The following is a 21228-nucleotide window of genomic DNA, read 5'->3' on the forward strand; positions in this document are numbered from 1 at the left end:
AAAACACACTCAGAAGCAGTCAACCAAAATACCCTGCACTGTCAAAGCCCTGATATTTTTTTTTCAATTTTCTCAAAAATCTCTTATTTGAAATACAGAAAATAAAATGTGGATAAAAATACAACTCTATCTTGCTAACTCCAAGCTTTCAGATCTGCATAGAAGATATGGTACCTCAAAAAATCCCCTAAGAACCCTCTGCCCTCCCCCTCACACAGGCCTCACTGACAGTCTAGCCCCTGCAGCGAGGTCTTGATCCCACTGCACACCAGAAACCCCCAGAAAGGTTGTAAATCCACTGGTTTCACCATCTGAGGCGTGGGCCAGAGAATAGCAAATCAAGTATAACCACTGTTTCTGCCATATAATTTTTAACAGCCAAGCTGCAACTGTGCTCATTAATATTTAATACTTTTGCCACATGTTCCAATAATCACACAGCAGCCCTTTCACAGTAAACCTACAGAGTTGATTGAAAGAGAGAAACAAGCTTTAGGTTAATATGGTCAAATGTTATATTTACTAAAGTGATTCTTCACCAGCAGTGCGTTCCTCCTACTGTCCTGTCGACTTTCCCAGTTGTCTTTCCTTCCCATTTACTGATATTCTTAATGTGTCATAAAATAATAGACCCTGGAGCAAATCAAAGGCAGTTTCCTTTACCTCCACACAGTTAAAGCCTTGCTTGTTACCTTCCCATTTTCCAAATGGACAACTGCGGTACCCGGTGAATCAACCATGGCTGGAAGTATAACACAGGCTCCAACCCAAAGGCTTCTGCCTGCCATGGCACCAAGCCTCTTGTGAAAAAATGTACAGTTCCGAAATTCAGGATAAAATTGTCAGCTCTTCAGAGAAGTATCAGAACGTTTGCATACACACCCAGCCATAACGTATGCTTGATATGGGTGTTAACGGAAGATGTGTGTGCTCACTCGTGTCCGACCCGGCGACCCCATGGATCACAGCCAGCCTGGCCCCTCTGTCCATGGGATTTCCCAGGCAAGAATACTGGAGTGAGTAGCCATTCCCTTAGGGGGTCTTCCTGAGCCAGGGATAGAACCCGAGTCTCTCGTGTCTCCTGCATTGGCAGGCGGATTCTTTACCACTGTGCCACCTGGGAAGCCCACAAGTGCTACAAACCCATGGCAGTGAGAAAATATTGGCAAATGGAGGACAAAACCCAGCAGTTATCTTAACTATTAAAGAGTTTGTCTGTACTTGCAAACCAAATCAAGATAAGACTTCAAATGGGTCAAAGATCAAATTCTAAACCTCAAATCAAAACTGTGCTTTTCAATGCATCCCTTTGAAGACCTGAAACAGGCAAATCAACACTTGGGTCAAATCCTTCAAAAATTCCCCTCATTCTTTCCATCCCTTGTCCCATTTCCTAGGGCAGTTCTGAACATGAAGTAGTAGTAGTGACAGTCGCTCAGTCGTGTCCGACTCTTTGTGACCCTATCGACAGTAGCCCACCAGACTCCTCTATCCATGGAATTCTCCAGGCAAGAATACTTGAGTGGGTTGCCACTTCCTGTTCCAGGGGATCTTCCAGACCCAAGGATCGAACCTGGGTCGCCTGCACTTCAGGCAGATTCTCTACCGTCTGAGCTACCGGGGAAGCCTGAGCAAGAAACAGGGGTTAAATATCTAATGGCTTTATTTTCCCGTCCTTTGCAAGTCCAGCTCCTGAGAAAGTACTTCCATTTTCCTAGGAAAGAACAGATGTTTGTGAAAAGTACTTTCTAGTAGCTTTGCTTTCTCTTTCCATCATATAGGACATCATCCTCCCAGTCAACTCTGTTCTCCATATCTGACCAGTGAAGAGAAGAACATCTGTATTTGTGTTTCCAAAAATTGTGATTATCGTCACTCCCTGTCCTCACGGATATCACTATTGATTTTGTAAATGAAAATCACACAACGACCAGTTTGAACACACTGGTTCACCACTGTCAACCTCTGCCAAGCCACAGTTTGTTCTTGTTTCTCTCGTTCGCTTCTCATGCTTTTATCACACACTGCATCACTTAAAATATCTGCACATATATTCTAGTACAGGGAGCTGAGCTGTACTCTAAAATACCAAGATCACAGAATACAAGGACAGCCTGAGGAACACTTGCAGATTAGAGGAAGAGTGAAGAGTCGGGATAACTAAACGGAACATGTGATTCCAGACCAGACACTGGACCAGAGAGGGATGAAGGAAAATATATGGCATTTTGAGACAGCTGGCAAAATTTGAATACAATCTATAGATTATCAATGTTAATCTCCTGACTATGACCACTCAAGGGCAGTTATGTAACAGAATATCTTGGATGTTAGGAAATATACCCTGAAGTACGTAAGGGTAAATACATTCATTTACTCTCTAATCGGAGAAGGCAATGGCACCCCACTCCAGTACTCTTGCCAGGAAACTCCCATGGACACGACTGACCGACTTCACTTCACTTCATGTTTATAATACGTTTAAATCATAAAGGACAGTAATTTAAAATGAGATAAATAATGTAAAAAGAATTATACATTTGTATATATGCCGTGTTTCAGTTAATTCTGTATATGTATATACATGTTTACATACATACAGGTGCGTGTTTCTGCACATGCTAAGCTGCTCCAGTCATGTCCAACTCCCTGCGACCCTATGGACTGCAGCCCGCCAGGCTCCTCTGTCCATGGGATTCTCCAGGCAAGAATACTGGAGTGGGTTGCCATGCCCTTGGTGCAGGGGATCTTCCTGACCCAGGGATCAAATCTGTGTCTCTTACGTCTCCTGCATTGGCAGACAGGTTCTTTATCACTAGCGCACTGGGAATACATACATGGGCAATTTCATATTTGCTTTCTTCACCCCAGAAATCATTCTGAACCCTCCTGGATCGCAAATTTTCAAGGCCCACAAACCTCTGGGCTAACTCTGGCACAGGTAGTCTTAAAAGAATTAGTTTTGCCACTAAAGCTAATCTGGAGGACACGCCTTCAGCAGAGCAGTCCTCCACTCTGACGTCCTTTACATCAGGAAGGATGTCTCCTTCCTCCCATCTTAAGAAAAAGGCCAACCGTCACCCATCTTACTACGGCGCAGAGCCCCAAAGGGTAAAACGTGGGAGGTGGGGACAAAGAAAATTCAACAGCTCCTCTGATCAAGACACAGGTAACATGAACCCATTCAACTCATTAAGATATGAGTTTTTAATAAAATTTTACTTTATAGTGAATAATTATCAAGATTTATCAGGTTTGTTGTTTCAACCAACTGCATTAGAATAAAACTCTGGGAGGAAAGTGGAATGAATGTATATTTCAGGGGGGAATAAAGGATAGGACCTAGAATCTCTAGCAACCAAGGAATAGCCTTTCAATTTTTTTAGATGGATGGAATTGGGTATCAAACCACTGCGATATTTAAACCCTGCTGGATAAACTTACAAGAGGCATCTAACAGTTTTCAACTACTTAATATGTTTCCTTATCGGCCCTCTAGCACGAAGAATTGGTTTACTCACAGTCTTTAGCTCTAATCATTGGTTCATGCTTAGCCCAGTTTTATTTATTCACTTAATGCCACAAAGCAACCATCAAAACAAAAACTAGGACCTTAATAATCTACATGTAACCTGCGGTTCCTCCAACCACCAATTCATTCCCCCCTGCTTCCAACTCAAAGTAAGAATCATCCTGAATCCAGTAGCTATCGTTCCACTGGTTTCCTTTATATGTTATCACACACATACACAAAACCCTATTTGTTCCTATTTGGTTGCTCTGAACCTTATAAAAAGGGCATCATATTTTATGTGATGTTTTGGGAATTAGATATTTTTTCTTTAAAGTTAATTCTATTACATTCTAGACCAGTGAATCTCAATCTTCAATACACACAGTAATTACCTGGGAAATTTTTTAAAGTATGATGTCTAGGCCCATCCACAGGGATTTTGACCTCACTATCCTGGGGTGCAGCCTGGGCACCATAAACATTAACAGCTCCCCCAAATGATAACATTCAGTGAAGGTTAAGAACCAGTGTAGAACCATTCTAGAAGAATGACACAGGAAAAGCTAACATATGTGAATAAGTAAGCATGACAAGTACAGAATGTCATGAATGCCCTATGACCATTTTTATCCATACATGAGGGGGGGAGAGAGAGTTGGAGGTATGAAGAGAAATATCAAAATGATACCAATGATTTTTCCTCTGGTGGCATTATAAATAATTTTTTAGTCTTCTTTGGCTAGACTTTTCCACAGAGAACACATTTTACTACTTTTTTTTAAGGAATTATACTTTGCTTTTTTTTTTAAAATAATCTGCATCATCTCGCCAAAAGAGATATATATATATAGAAAGCAAGTAACTATAGGAAAAGAGGCTCAACATCTGGTCATTAGAGAATTTCAGATTAAGACAACGAGATATCAATACACATCTATCAGAATGGCTAAACTCCAACACTCTGACAGCATCAGAGTGCTGATGATCAAACGCTGGCAAGGATGTGGAGCAACAGGAACTCTCATAGACTGCTGATGGGAATGCAAAATAGCACAGTCACTCTGGAAGACAATCTGGCAGCTTCTCACAAGACTAAATATGCTAATATACTATGCTAATATGATCTACCAATTGTGCTCCTTAGTATTTACCCAAATGAGTGCAATACTTACATTCACATAAAAACCTTTATATTTATAATTGACAAACACCTGGAAGCAACCAAAACATTCTTCAGTAGGTGAATTCTGAATAAACAAACTGTGATACATCCAGGCAATGGAATATTATTCAGCAATAAAAGGAAATGAGCTATCAAGCACAACAAGACATAGAGGAATCTTCAACGCATATTGTTAAGTCAAAGAAGTCAATCTGAAATAAGCTACACAGTACATGATTCCAACCATTTGACATTCTGGAAAAGGCAAAAAAAACTATAGAGACAATAAAATGATCAGCAGTTGCCAAGAATTTGGGAAGAAGGAAGAAAGAATCAATATGTGGGTTTTTAGGGCAGTGCAACTACTCTGTATGTTACCGTCATGACAGAAACATGTCATTATACATTTGTCAAGACTCACAGAGCAAATGACTCAAAGAGGGAACCCTAAAGTAAACTATGGACTTTAGTTAACAATATTGCTTCAATATTGGCTCATCAATTGCAGTAAATGTACCACACTGGTGTAAGATGTTAGCAACAGCAGTATAATGGAACTCTTGGTACTTTCCACTCAAATTTTCTGTAAACCTAAAACTTTTCTGGAAAAAAAAAAAAACTCTTTATAAAAAATTACAAAGGAATTAATCTATGTTTAATATATATTTAATCTGCATCCCACTCTTCAGACTTTAATGCAAAGATAAATCCAAAGAGTACAGAGTTTAACAGCAGAGAGACTGCTTAACACAAAAATCTGAACTGCCTACATACATGAAAGACCCATGTGGCCTGGAGGACAAGGAATATTATAATTGCCTTTGCAATTTTAATAATCTGCATCATCTCACCAAAAGATATATATATATATAGAAAACAAGTAACTATAGGAAAAGAGGCTCAACATCTGGTCATTAGAGAATTTCAAATTAAGACAAACACTGTAAGCTACTGTAAGCTGCCTACAAACACTTGTAAGCTACTTCTTTTTTTAACAGAAAAACTCTTACTTCAATCTTGGATCCTACATTTGAATTTCTGTAGGCCAAAACCTCTAAAGCCACTAACTTTTGGCCAAGCCTCAACACTGCTGATTTACTTTTCCTTCCCATCACTTCCAAATCCAGCATCACCAGAGCAGAACCAAGGGAGAAAACCCATGAGCAAATGAGAAAGATGATGAGAGAGAGAGAAACCCAGCAGGCTGGAGAGACAGCACTCTCCATCTGCTTCTATGTGGACATTTCAACTGTGCCATTTTCCTTTCTCCAAAGGAGAATACAAGGCAAAAATCAACTTCTTTCAGATGAAAGGGGATCACGAACAGGAACTGTGTAACAAATGATGTAAAGAAAAAACAGTCTGGCAGAGGAAACTAATCTTTTCCCACCATATCTCGTTCAACAAAACAACAAAAGAAACAGGAAGAGAGAAAGAATAAGATTGAATTTGATCTCATTTGTATATTCTTTCTCACGTTCATTTAATAAAACCATGAACAAGTTCACTGAAGCATCTTTCATGGCCCTAAGTGAAAAGAAATACAAGAGAATCATATATTCTAAAGCAGAATTATACTACTGTCCATAACAAATAGTGTTACAGATACTTCAAACCAACTCCTTAGAATATTAAAGAACCACAAACACTAATTTAACAAAGTCTCTGCTTTTTTTCAATTTACATCTTTAATAGTTTTTATTTCAAAAAGAATACATGCTCATTGTAGAAAAAAATTATCCAAAAATAAGTCAAAAGAAAATAAAAATCTTTCTCAGGCCCACTATATAGAGATAAGCACTGCTAACAACCTTTTAGACTTTTCATGTACTTTCTGCTTGCTGATTTAACAAAAATTAGGTAACAGTATGCATACTCTTTTGGAACTAATTTGTATTTTCACATTTCTGACTATTTCATCAAAATCTTTTTCATAAAATAAACACAGACAAGGCTATTTGCTCTGTGCTCTGTCCACAAAATTTTTTTATCAAATAAATAACAGCCCAGCATCTTTTCATTCTTGGCAAAGATTCAGATTCTTTTTCTACCCAATTTTCAGAAAATTTATTTGGTTTTCCTGGAAATATATTTCAGAATTAAACTACTGTCATTCTTTTTTCAGAACATGTAGATAAATGAGAAGAAAAAATGTGAGAGGCTACCCTTCTCATGACAAAAATAATCTGTAATTATTCAAGATGTCAGCCAGCCTGCAGATAGAAAAACACTACTGAATATTAAGCTATAAACCCACCTCTGACTGGTCTCCTCTTGGATTAATAAACCAGTTAATATACTTCACTTTCTTGTCATTCTACCTTAAGGATGAGATATAATCACTTTGCTCTAGAATTTTGAAAACCAATCTCTACAAACTCATCAATATAAAATACAATATATATTGTTTACAAAAAATAAAAGTTGCACATTCTTTCTATACCTAAAACTATACTATTTTCTGTCCAGTGTCCCTAACAATTCATAATGAGCATTTAAAAGTTAACATTGCCAAAAGCTCCTATCTTGACAGATTTTCTTCATAGGTATAAAGGTAAATGTCCTGATACTGTAGGATGTGGAAGGAACCACAGAACATGTGTTTATGGATGATAACATTATCCTTCTTTCACATAATATCCAAGAATATTAGATATAGTAACTGCTTATGAATGAATTACCTGTATTAATGTAATCAAGCTAGCGATTCTTTCAAAACTAGTTTTAAAAAATATTTTACCAAAGGGCAATCCATTTTACTTATAAAAAGCAACCAAGAAACTTTTCAACTCTGTAGCTCAGTGGAAACTGTCATAAACATGCACAAAATATGCTTTACAAACAAGGGAAATATAGACATACTGTCCCAACATAACTTCACAAATTCTTAACATACTGTCTGTATACCATAAGTGCATATTAAAGGCAATAAAATCTTATTAATCCATACAAAATATTAAGCACTCAGTACGTATGCACAACACCTAGCAGGCACCGAGGAGATAACAACATCAGCTGCTGGTTATTACAGGGGTGATCGACCTTCCACCCTTCCTTTCTTCCAAGAGAAACTGGCCTTAAGTAATTATACAATTAATTATTGAATGACAACTGAATTGACTACTGTGAATAATTACTAGATGACTGAGCATGTGTCCTTAAGTGGACAAAGTGTGAATTAAAGGCCATACCTAGTACATTATAACTGAACATATTCCAACTTCTGAGTTACCACATATCAAATTTTTAAAGTAAGCTTCCTTCTATGCAGAAATGACCTCTCTTCTGACTTTCCCCAAGCTACATATAGATGAATGCAGATATGGAAAGAAAAGAGGCTTGCTAGTCATAATAAGGAAACTTAAATATGACTTTATTTTCAAAATCAAGAATTCAAAGAAAACACAACATCCAGGCAATCTGACCTACTCCAGATACTAACAAAATTATAAAATAACATTAGTAGTTTTTAAAAATTCATTACCATTAAGAAAACAAATATAAAAAATCATTTACGTCTATGTTTATCCCTTAAATCACAACTCAATTTAGAATAAATCATAATTCATCACATTTAGCATCAAATATTCATATGTGGATATATACAGATAAGAAGACACAGGTATTTCTAGAGAGTTCACAAAAGTGCTTGTGTATATAAACACAGCAGTCCCTTCAACATTCAAAAAGATCTTTCCAGTTTCCTCAATGTAAGATCTGCAATCGCCATAGCACATTAGCCACCAGGAGTCCCTGACAGAACAGTACATTAAGCAAAACTGATCCTATCATTCTCTGCCCGTCCTCTTTCTGAAACCTTCTTCTTCCTCTGCCTTTTCTGTATACTGTGAGTTCTCTCTCCTCTGATCACCGCAAAATGATGCATGTCCCAAAAGAAACAAATAGAGCTCCAATACAGAAACTGTACTGTTCCATAATAAATTTTTGGAGACACAAAAGCATTATCCAAGGTTAAAAATCTGTGATTTTTCAGTAAGAATTCTGGAAGACTATTTTAGAAGGATATGATACAACAGAAAGTGTAAATAGTGAGCACATGAAAAAAGATACCTAACCATGATACACCACCTCAACAGCATTAGGATGGCTGCTGTCCAAAAAACAGAAAATAACAAGTGTTGGCAAGGATGCGGAGAAACTGGAACTCCTGTACAATTAAAAATGGTGTGGCCACTATGAAAAAGAGTATGGCAATTTCTAAAAAAATTAAACACAGAATTGCCATGTTATACATCAATTCCACTTCTGGGTATGTACTCAACAGGAAGCAGGATCTCAGAGGAATATTTGTAGACCTAGGTTCACAACAGTGTTGTTATTCACAGAAACCAAAAGGTGGAAGCAAACCAAGTATCCATCAACAGATGAACAGATAAACAAAATGTAAGCCATACAGTGGAATATTATTCAGCCTTAAAAAGTAACGAAAGTCTGATACATGCTACAGCAAGGATAAACTTTGAGGACAGTATGCTAATTGAAATAAGCCAGTCACAAAAAGACAAATACTATTTGCTTCCTCATACAAGAGGTACCCAGAGCAGTCATAGTCATAGAGACAGTAGAATGGTGGTTGCTAAGGGATCAGGGGAGGGGAACATGAAGCTGTTTAATGAATACAGAGTTTCAGTTTTGCAAGACACAGAGTTCTGGAGATTGGTTGCACTATAATGTGAATATACTCAACACTATGCTAGCAAAGTAATGCTCAAAATTCTCCAAGCTAGGCTTCAGCAGTACCTGAATCAAGAAATTCCAGATGCTCAAGCTGGATTTAGAAAAGGCAGAGAAACCAGAGATCAAATTGCCAACATCCATTGGATCGTCGAAAAATCAAGAGAGTTCCAGAAAAACATCTACTTCTGCTTTACTGACTACGTCAAAGCCTTTGGCTATGTGGATTACAACAAACTGGAAAATTCTTAAAGAGATGGGAATACCAGACCAACTTACCTGCCTCTTGAGAAAGCTGTATGCAGGTAGAACATGGAACAATGGTTCAAAACTGGGAAAGGACTATGTCAAGGCTGTGTACTGTCATCCTGCTTATTTAATTTATATGCAGAGTATATCATGCAAAATGCAGGGCTGGATGAAGCACAAGCTGGAATCAAGATTGCCAGATACTGAGGAAATATCAATAACCTCAGATATGCAGATGATACCACCCTTATAGCAGAAAGCGAAGAAGAACTAAAGAGCCTCTTGATGAAGGTGAAAGGGGAGAGTGAAAAAGTTGGCTTAAAGCTCAGCATTCAGAAAACTAAGATCATGGCATCCAGTCCCATCACTTCATGGCAAATAGATGGAGAAACAACGGAAACAGTGAGAGACTTTATTTTCTTGGGCTCCAAAATCACTGCAGATGGTGACTACAGCCATGAACTTAAAAGATGCTTGCTCCCTGGAAGAAGAGCTATGACCAACCTGCTGCTGCTGCTGCTAAGTCGCTTCAGTCATGGCCAACTCTGTGCAACCCCACAAGCGGCAGCCCATCGGGCTCCCCTGTCCCTGGGATTCTCCAGGCAAGAACACTGGAGTGAGTTGCCATTTCCTTCTCCAATGCATGAAAGGAAAAGTGAAAGTGAAGTCCTCAATCACATCCGACTCTTAGCAACCCCATGGACTGCAGCCGACCAGGCTCCTCCATCCAAGGGAATTTCCAGGCAAGAGTACTGGAATGGGTTGCCATTGACTTCTCCAATGACCAACCTAGAAAGCATATTAAAAAGAAGAGACATTACTTTGCCAACAAATGTTCATATAGTGAAGGCCATGTTTTTTCCAACAGTCATGTATGAATGTGAGAATTGAATCATACAGGAGGCTGGGCATCAAAGAACCGATGCTTTTGAACTGTGGGGTTAGAGAAGTCTCTTGAGAGTCCCTTGGACTGCAAGGAGATCCAACCAGTCCATCCTAAAGGAAATCAGTCCTGGGTGTTCACTGGAAGGACTGATGCTAAAGCTGAAGCTCCAATACTTTGGCCACCTGATTCAAAGAGTCAACTCATTAGAAAAGACCCTGATGCTGGGAAAGATTGAACACAAGAGGAGAAGGACAAGGAGAATGAAAGAGGACAAGACGGTTGGATGCCACCACCGATTCAATGGCCGTGGTTTGAGCAAGCTCTGGGAGATGGTGAAGGACAAGGAAGCCTGACATGCTGCAGTCCATGGGGGTAGCAAAGAATCAGACATGACTGAATGACTGAACAACAACTGAACTGTACTCTTAAAAGTGGTTAAGATGGCATTTTGCATGTTGGATATTTTACCACAATTTTTTTTTTAAGTTATCCTGTCTAAAAATCAAATATGCAACTGAAAGCAACTTTATGTTGTTTTGAGCCTACTAAGCTAGTCATGGTGAAACTGATAATCTGTATATCGATTACCAAGGTCACTATAAATTGATGTCATTTTTTAAGAAAGACAGGAAAATATAAGCAAACATATTTCAGTATTATAAATCTAGCCTAAGGAATTATAAGCTTTTTTTAAAGAAATAGGGCAAAATCACCAATGATATTCATTTTGCAAACCTTTTTTTAAATAAACCATCTTAAAAAAACAAAACAAAAAAATAGGAATAGTAAAACAAGTTACTATGCATTGTTACCTTTAAGGAATAAAATTATGAATTCTAATTATAAAAACTATTATGGAAATATGGTAACTGTCTAAAATCAATGTTAGAAATCCAAATATAAAAGTACATATACACTATGAACCCAATTATATCAAAATATATATAGCGAGACAATACCAGAAGGTCATATGCAAAAAAGCAAATGAATGGGGTTACCAAAGACTTTCTCCCCTTTCCAAATGGACTTATTTTAATGTTAGGTTATACTTTAAAACAACAATGAAAGGGGATTAGTGAAGATGAAGAAAACAGATTAGTTTAGATGAGATTAGGTAAAATTAAGTACAAAAAGGAGGCAAAATGGAGAGTGTTCATCTAAACTAAAGTTGCCAACTTTGATCCTCTCCAAACACCTATTTCTACCAATGCTGAATTCACCTCCATTTCTTAGTCTCTCAACTACAGATCTTTACGCCTGTCGTTTCTTCTGTTTAGAACCCTCTCCCCCTTGCTCTCCACTTAGCCAGCCTCAGCTGGAAGATGATTTCCCCAGGGTGGGCTTCCTGTGCCCCCCAGGGAGAGGCTCCTGGCTCCTGCAGACACCTACATTTTCTGTCTGCACTCCCAGCACTGGGGTGTCCTTCTTCCCCACTAGTTAAGGGCTCCATGAGATGCTGGTCTTGTCCTTGTCTATTAATAAATCCCCAAGACCAACACAGCAGTGGCGCATGGAGAGGTGCTCACTAAATCCTTGTTAGTACTAAACAAAAGCATTATTAATATTTATTCCAAATCATGGACTCTCTTCCTTAAAATCTGTTTTAAAATCAGACTCAACGCAACTCTTAAAATATTTTAAGAAATTAATTTATATCACCTGTCTCAGTGTTGTCTAAAAACGTTTGAACCTCTTATACTTTTGCAATAGTCCATCAATTTTCCAGCTTCCAATATGCCTTTCAATTATTAAACTTTAAAGAGTTACAACTATAGATGGTAAGTATTCTGACATTTCACATTAAATCTAATATAACCCATAAATCTCTAAAGCCGAATGGGAATTAGAGCCTTGATATGTTCATTTATTCTATTTTAGCTAAAGAAAATTTATTAGGACAAAGAAGCACCAGGTTACGGGAAGGGCTAATCTTTAGCGAAGCAAATTCAATTAATAGATGAAGAGCTGCAGCTGGTTTACTGTTATTAAAAAAAAAAAAAAACACTAAATTCAACACTGCTATACCTTCTATCTTCACAGTACCTGTTCAAGAGCATCTTGAGATTTCTATCAGTGTAATTCAAAACAGAAACCATACAGAAAGGAATTTCTCTTGATAAAAGCCAAATGTTGTCTCCTTTCAAGGTCATCTCACATTCTAGAAAATATTTTATTGCCATTTTTCAAAACCTTCATAATTAAGCAAAACAGAAACTTGCAAAGCAGAACAATAAATCCTGTTCTTATGGAAGAGATTTGAACTCTATTTCAATTAAAGCAGAAATGGGAAAATTTTCTGTGAAAGAACCAAATGGGAAGGAAATGGAGCGATCACCTCACAGTCCCCCGTCCCTTCCAGAAGACTTCCTGAAGGAATGCCCCCAAACCTGTCACACAGGCCAGGGTGGATCCCAGCAGAGGACCCTCAGACAGTCCTAACCTGAGGGACACTCTGTGAGAGAACTGACCTACATTCTTGTAGAACACAACATCATGTGAGATAAAGAACATCTGAGGAATCTTCCAGATTAGAGGAGACTGAAGACACCAGAAACTAAATGCAAGGTGTGAACGGCACTCAGCTGGACCCTGCACTGGAGGGACAGGAGTGCCACAGTGACTGGGGAGACTGTAAGCAATGAGGCGCGGTCTGCAGACCAGATAAACACGATCCATTAGGTTAGCTTTACTGTGGTCACGTTAAGAGAGCCCTCCTCTTCAGGACAACTTACTGAAATACAAAGTGGAGCATGACATATGCAACCTATTCTCAGATGGTTCCAAAATCAGTAACATGTATTGTTTTAATAACACACATTCAGATACTTAAAAATAAAATACAGAATTGATCCCATGGGAAAAATAAAGTTGGACCAGGTGGGAAGGAGGGATAGAATTTCACCTGCTGAGAACAGATACACAGTTAGACAGGAAAAAAATAACTTAAGAAGGACAGCTCTAAAAACCTAGAGGTCATTACTGTCCATGAGAATGATTGCAGCTCAATAAATTCTAGCAAGTTGGAAATTCATATTTTGTTGTGCCATAATTGTCACAAACAAGTCTGCAGAGTTCTTCCAACACTGATAATACCTAGTTCCTCCTTTCCTGATACGTAACACTTCCCACTTGAGCTTTATCTACATATCACATAAGGAAATAGCAGAAAGTCATGAAGGGAAAATAGAAAAGATCAACTATTTACAAAAAACTTAATACACTTTTGCTTTTCGTATTTTTTAAAGTTATAGTCAAGCAAACATATTTTGTTTACTTTGCATGTACTAGAACGTAACAAGGTTAACCAGTGAGATCAAACACAGTACTTCACAGGGTTAAAAGCTTTTCACCACGCATCCAATAAACTCCATTCTACCCCGTTCTTCTAGAATCCAAAAGAGGCAATGGCACTTTTTAAAAGGCACTGCGATCCCAAATGCCCCACAATTTAATATAAGATGTATACGAGTGCACACTAGTGTTTACCTGTAATGTTTCTGCATTCCCTCGTTTAAAGCTCATCACCTGACCGCTGCAAATGTGTAAGCGCAAAGAAAACTGTTGTAGCTCCAGAGGTACCTGGGTAATGCCAGCAGAAGTCAGCTTCTGAACTCAGGGGGTAAAACAGCACTCTACTACCATCTGCCTATACAATGACCACCATCTTTGAACCTGAGTAAGAGACAACTCATATAAGAAGTGTTCACAGGCTTCCCTGGTGGCTCAGAGGTAAAGAATGCGCCTGCCAACGCAGGAGACACACGTTTGATCCCTGGTCTAGGAAGATCCCACAAGTCACAGAGCAACTAAGCCTGTGCGCCACAGCTACTGAGCCTGTGCTCTGGAGTCTGGGAACCGCAACCCGAGGTCCACGGCCTGGAGCCTGTGCTCCATGAGAGAAGCCACCACCACGGGACGCCTGCACAATGCAGCAAAGAGCAGCGCCCACTAGAGAACCCTGCGCAAAAACAAAGAACAAGCGCAGCCATAAGTTAACTAGCTTAATTAAACAGAAAAAGGAAAAGTATCCAACCCCATTTGGCTTCCTAACTTCTGGACCACAACCATGACAGAAACATACGCAACATTTCCTGTTTTAAAAAACTAACTATGGCTCAGCACTTAAAACGGGAATCCGGGAAGCGGGTAAGGGAACCTGGGGAGATCTTTTCACTCTGTTCCTGACCCTCTCAGCCCAAGGTTTTAAAGAGAGGCTAGAAAGAATTATTTCATAATCACTTTTCTATCTCCAAAAAAAGGGGAAAAAAAGGTTAACGCCAAAATACCACTTTAGATCAGTTTTGAGGGAGGAAGACAGAGGCTAGAGAAATTTTAATACAAATTTCACACATCTGAGAAATGAGAGGACAACTATACAATGACATCCATCATATACAGTCACAGGCTCCAGTTCCTTTAACAGAAAATGTCTATTTGACTTATCTTTTGATAAATGAAAAATACTAAAAGTCACACCTATAATATTTTCATATAGAAATTCATTTTAGATAAGTTTATGAAATTTTCAAACCAGTACATCAGTTCTAATAAAGTGGATTCAAGAAACTGCAAAAATCAAATCCTATTTTCTGAAATTAGCATCCTTTTCAAAGAGATTTCTCTCAAGATTTTGTTAAATGCAGATATGTCAGTATTTAAAATGTAGTTAAACTTAAATTTTCTTTTCTTTATCTTCTGTGGTACACAGCTATTCCATAAGATAGGACATATATCCAGACAGACTATTGTTGTAGAGAGAAGACAATACTTAAGAAAAGCCTTATCTTACTTGCTGCATGATTTTTCTATTTAATAAAACTCAGAAGAATCTTTACGCTACCACTCAGGGGTTTAGTAACCTACTCAACAGTTATAGCATCCTCTGCTCTAATGAATGTTAAACTAAGTGTTCTTCACCTTGGCATCGTCTCTCAGTCTACGCTCCAATGAATGATATTTGTTCCTCTTACTAGAAAGACACAAATACACTACATCCCGAATTATTCACCACCATTACTTTTTCTTCAGATAAAAGAGAAATATTTCATATTCAGAAGTGACTCAAAAAACTCACTCCACCATTTAGGCCAAAGGGCAAAATCAAACACTCCCAACACAATAGATTCATTCCTGAATTGCCCAGTCAACAGCCAAAAAGACTCTCAGGCAACATGTCATATAATTACTTACAGAGCAAAACTTTTCCAAATAAAGTGAAATAAATACAGAAGTAAATATTTAATAATTTAAAATAGAATGGATAAACTTTATCTTTTTAACTTCAGTTCAGTTCAGCCACTCAGTCGTGTCCAACTCTTTGCGAACCCATGAATCGCAGCACACCAGGCCTCCCTGTCCATCTCCCAGAGTTCACTCAAACTCACGACCATAGAGTCGGTGATGCCATCCAGCCATCTCATTTTCTGTTGTCCCCTTCTCCTCCTGCCCCTAATCCCTCCCAGCATCAAAGTCTTTTCCAATAAGTCAACTCTTCGCATAAGGTGGCCAAAGTACTGGAGTTTCAGCTTTAGCATCATTCCTTCCAAAGAACACCCAGGACTGATCTCCTTTACAATGGACTGGTTGGATCTCCTTGCAGTTGAAGGGACTCTCAAGAGTCTTCTCCAACACCACAGTTCAAAAGCATCAATGCTTCGGCGCTCAGCCTTCTTCACAGTCCAACTCTTACATCCATACACGACTACTGGAAAAACCATAGCCTTGACTAGACAGACCGTAGTCGGTAAAATAATGTCTCTGCTTTTCAATATGCTACCTTTTTAACTTAAAACTTGGGAAAAGAAAAATAAGTAGTACCCTAAATTATCACTTTTGGTTTTTGTTGCTTTTTTGGCTTTTTTAAAAACATTTAATCAAAATAATCATCTAGAAATTATTAAGCACTGCTCTTTACACAAACTACTCTGTTACAATCTCCATCAAAGATCTAAAAAATCCATTTTAAATTACAGCCAGACTTTAACAGCTTTATTTCATCTTTGACATCATCTGATAAAATAAAATGTTTAATAAATGTGGTAAATGCTGAACATTGCTAAATATGGCAAATATAGAAAATTAAGACCAATTTAAGTACTGAAAAATCAAAAGGCTTTTTGTCGACTGTAACAAAGCTAACAATTCACAATGAAATGCACATCACAGCAGCACAACGTATTTCACAAGATACATATTCAGCCTCAGAACTTGACAGGATATATAAAAATCTACACTAAAAGCCAAAAAACATCTTAAAGCAAAAAAAAAAAAAATCTTAAAGCATTAAACAAATTCTCTAGGTCTTACAGTTGGGGCATCCCAATTCATGTGTCAGGATGTACGGAGAACCTGACCTCCGGGCCTGGCCTGAGGTGTCAGAGCTGGCTGCCTCCAAGACCCCAACGTCTGCACCAGTTTATCCCACGTGCCGTACAGCCACTGCCAGGCCCCACCCGGTTCGTGACACGCAAAGGGCTAGGCAACACCACGGAGGCACACACGAGTACCCAATCTTCCTTGTAATCTCTGGAGAAACACTGACAAAATTTCTAGTCACCCAACAATCTCACCCAAATCTAGGTTTGGAAATCCTACCTAGATTTTAATGACGTATCTTCCTATTTTCTTAACTGTGCCATATTTTACCATATCTTCTCCAATATGTTTTTCAAAAACAGGAACTCTGACTTACTCAGTTCCCTCCCACCTTTATGAAACTGACGAGCCCCTGGGAACTGCATCACAGCAAAGGCCATGGCACCATCCCTAACCCATGGTTCCAGTCATCCACTCGAGAATAACTTCCACTGCTAGAGAAAACCGAGTTGACAAGGGAGAGAGACTCAAAGCGTGATTTCCAAGACAGCAAGGAAAGAGCTGGAAACTAAGAACAAAACTAGGAAGGGCAAACACTGCCTGTGACCCATCTTTTCAATTTGTATCTAACAAAAATGTCTCTTTCTCAGAGCAATTTTTCCAGAATGGACTCTTAAGTAGTCCCCCTCACTGACGTCCCTCAACAGTTCCTAAGCTGGGCACTATAACCTAAGTCCAAACCTCCAGAAATGTGTACACCATGGACCCTGATTCCATCTACACCAGCTTTACGTCTCACAAGCTCCTCGCCAGCTCTATACTCCAGGATGTTCAACCACGCAGTAACACCCTCCTGTGGGCAAACCTTCACGTTTTTCTCACAGTGCTTCCCCTACTTGGAATGCTTTAGCCTATTAACACACACACACTCTTCATGGGAGCAGCTCAAACTTCACCTAAGAACAATAACACATGGAACAGTTATCACACAGTTAGGGCGTCACAAAGGAACACTCAAATCCATGCACTATTTATTGAGCATCTACTGAGCGCCGGGAACTATGCTTAGCCTTAGGAATAAGTCTTTACCCTGAAGGAGTTTACAGATTAGATGAAGACTGGAGCGAACAGGCCAGTGATTTTCCTGGAGGATGTCAGCTGCAAGAGTGAGGCAGGCAGCATGCTCTGGAGAAGCAGCATCCTGGGGCTCCCCCAGCAAGTGAAGGTGTGCATGGATGGTGGAGAGGAGCTCTAGGATCCAGGGAACTAAACAGAAACTGATTTTTTTTAGTTTAAATGTGATGTACAAGGATATGAGACTTCATTATAATCCCAGTGGTTAAACCCCCAATGGCATTGTTCGTGCTTTGCAGCTCCCTGTTTTCCCAACAAACACTGAGAAATCACCAATAAAATATAAAGACAAATGACCAAAAAAGGACATTACCTATGCCCCTAACAAGTTAAACATCTCCACAGATCAGAAATCTCACAGGAACACAAAGTGTAAGCGTAGGCGAGGCCAGAAGGTCTGCTGGGCTCTGGGCCCCAGACAGGAAAAGGCAGCAGGCAGGCAGTGGGCTCTCAGGGATTAACTATGAGTTGATCGGATCAGGTAGCAAGGGCTCCACGTGAACTAGGGTCGGCAGCAGGCACTTTGCTGAAAATCAGGCACTGGGGTGGCACTCTGCCTTGTCTAGGGAACTAGAACAAAAAAGATTTCTGCTAACTGCACTGAGGCCACAGCGTAGGAAACGGCTGACCTCATGCCAGATGACCCAGTGACCAAATCTGTGACATGCCAGCATCACCGGGGCCAGGGCCTGGTCCACTAACACAAGACCTAGTTCTGATCTGGGAACTCTGAAGCCAGGCAGAGATAAGGGCAAAACTGCCAGACCAGCAGGGGAAATCAGAGAGAGACAGAGACAGGAAAAAGAAAACTCCCATCACAAGAAAACTCCCGTGCCTGCAAAATTACAGAACATGATGTCAACACCAATAATATCAACAACCAGAACATAAATTCACTGCAGACAAAACAAATCATCGAATGACCTGAAAAAGACTTTAAAATAAACATGTTAAAGACGCTCAAAGAGATAAATACCAAACTGGGAATGAGAAATGAACCAGTGGATATAAAAAAGACCCGATTAAAAATCTTGCAGATGAAGTATAACCACTGCAATTTATAGATGAAAATTTGTCTGTGGTTCCAGTACTCATCATCAGATGCCTAATAAGCCACCCCTCCCTCTACCTTCAGGCTCACAGGGCTCTGAGTTTCGTGGGACAGCCGTGTCAGACTCCAAGATTCAAACATGAAAGACACCTGGGTATTTGTTTGTCCTCAAAGAACTTGCCATCTGTAAGTGACACTACTAGACCACTAAGATTACAAAGTAGAACAAAATTTAAATTTCAAAAAAAGTAAGCATTTCTTAAATTAAAATGCTGTTAGTGTTCATGAGCTCATACCACCTACCATCTTTACTAGAGTTGGCACTCTACAAGAGAGAAACATTCTCACCCAATTTCACATGAATGGAGCTGAAATAACAAGAGCTGCGTCTTTCTTAATCTGTATGTGAACTCATCTGGCAACTATCCTCACTTATTCAAAGCACACCGCCGAAAAAGTAACCCACTGAAAAGTCTCCCAAACCCAAGACCACAGCTTGCGGTATTGCTGTTAGTAGAAAGGACTCAAAGATCTCACAATAACAGCAGCTTCATTTTCGCTTATCAACTTCTGCCTGATCATTCAAATCAAGAAAAGCTACTGCATTCCTATCAAGGTACATACAATCAGTACGTGAAAAGTTTTCAACTCTGTGCTCTTATATTCTAATAAGAAAACATTCACTTCATCCCAGTTTCCCTTACCAAAAAGGCTGTACTCTAAAAGTATACCATAACTGTCATAGGATCCCGATCAAGATAAAATCTTAATTCTTTCCTCACTCTCTAGAAGTAAACAGTTAGAACAATAAAGTCTAGTTTTCTTGTTCATGAACAGAAGTAGAACGACATGACAGAAAATATTATATACACTACCCCCTTACAACTGAGAAGACAAAATCTATTTCAAAAGATAAGTCTATAAGACAGACTTGGTTCCTTGATCCAAAGACACTGATATATCTTTGATTAAATAACATTAACTCATGTTACCCAATGATTAAATGTCACATAATAAATCTCTGCTAATTATGGTCAACTGCCATCTTCCCGCTTCATATTTCTAAAGAGTCACTTTCCAGTGAATAGTCAATAGAAAAGTTTAGATGGTAAACTAAGCCAGCCAAGAAGCCAATGACAAAGAGATCCTCACATCTAACTTCTTAGGATAAATCAAACACCAAACAGTATCACCTTCTTTTAAATAGACAAAGGCACGGTATTGGGCCACACCACAATATTCAATCACTGATGAAATGACATAATTCCAATTTACCTAGGACACTTACCCATGACTGGAGATGTCTCTGTATGTGGTCCCGATCAGGCGCTACACCCAAATCTGCTGTCCAGTGTTTCTCAGAGGAATACATGTCCTGGGAAGAAAACAGAGAAATCATATTTTCTAAAGGCCAGTATTTAAAATTTTCTAGAAGAAAATAAAAATAATTTACTTACAAAAATTTACTATTAAAAAAAAAAACCCTGACATCATCTAAATGTAAAAAATTACCAATCAATGTTTGGAACATCATGATTCTGTTCATATTTTCTTCATTATAAAGTAATATGACTTCGTTGTTTAAAAAAATTGGAAACACCTAAGTAAAAAGAAAAAATTATCCCAATAGTACAATGCCACTACATCTACCCAATCATCTGCGGCATGTCTCCTTTCCAGGAACTTTCTGTATATATTTTTAAAGTGTACTTTTACAAATACTACATACACAATTCTGTATTTGGTTCTTTTCAGTTGAGTAAAGCTTAACACATCGCCCTGTATTACTTATAACTGCAAAGCTAACCCTTGTTAGGATGTAATCATAAATCTTTCTTCCTTGACAACACGGCTTCCCTGGTGGCTCAGACGGTAAAGCGTCTGCCTGCAAGGAGGGAGACCCGGGTTCGATCCCCGGGTGGGGAGGATCCCCTGGAGAAGGAAATGGCATCCCACTCCGGAACCCTTGCCTGGAAAATCCCACGGATGGAGGAGCCTTGTATGCTACAGTCCATGGTGTCGCAAAGGGTCAGACACACGGAGTGACTTCACTTTCCTTTTTGATACGATATTAAAGAAAATGAGGCACAAAGGAACATGTACACATCACCATGGCTGCACAAGTGTCTCCCTGAACCTAACTTATGAAATTCCACAAACCAGATATCCGATTTGATACAAAATTTACACTTGTGCTCAGGGAGCTGCCCTCATAAGCTGAT

General features: G+C 39.0%; 1 protein-coding gene across 2 annotated transcripts in view; it reads right to left on the bottom strand.

Moving 5' to 3' along the window:
* The window catches only part of USP6NL (USP6 N-terminal like), a 138875-nt gene that overhangs the window by 101228 nt on the left and 16419 nt on the right, over nucleotides 1-21228 (bottom strand). For both annotated transcript variants that reach the window (XM_069546402.1, XM_069546403.1), the window contains exon 2: nucleotides 20295-20381. In XM_069546402.1, the coding sequence (XP_069402503.1) occupies nucleotides 20295-20298 (4 nt within the window). In that variant the 5' untranslated portion in view covers nucleotides 20299-20381. The remainder of the gene's footprint in view (nucleotides 1-20294; nucleotides 20382-21228) is intronic.

Source organism: Ovis canadensis, chromosome 13 (genome assembly GCF_042477335.2).
Source record: "Ovis canadensis isolate MfBH-ARS-UI-01 breed Bighorn chromosome 13, ARS-UI_OviCan_v2, whole genome shotgun sequence".
Classification (NCBI taxonomy): Eukaryota; Metazoa; Chordata; class Mammalia; order Artiodactyla; family Bovidae; genus Ovis; species Ovis canadensis.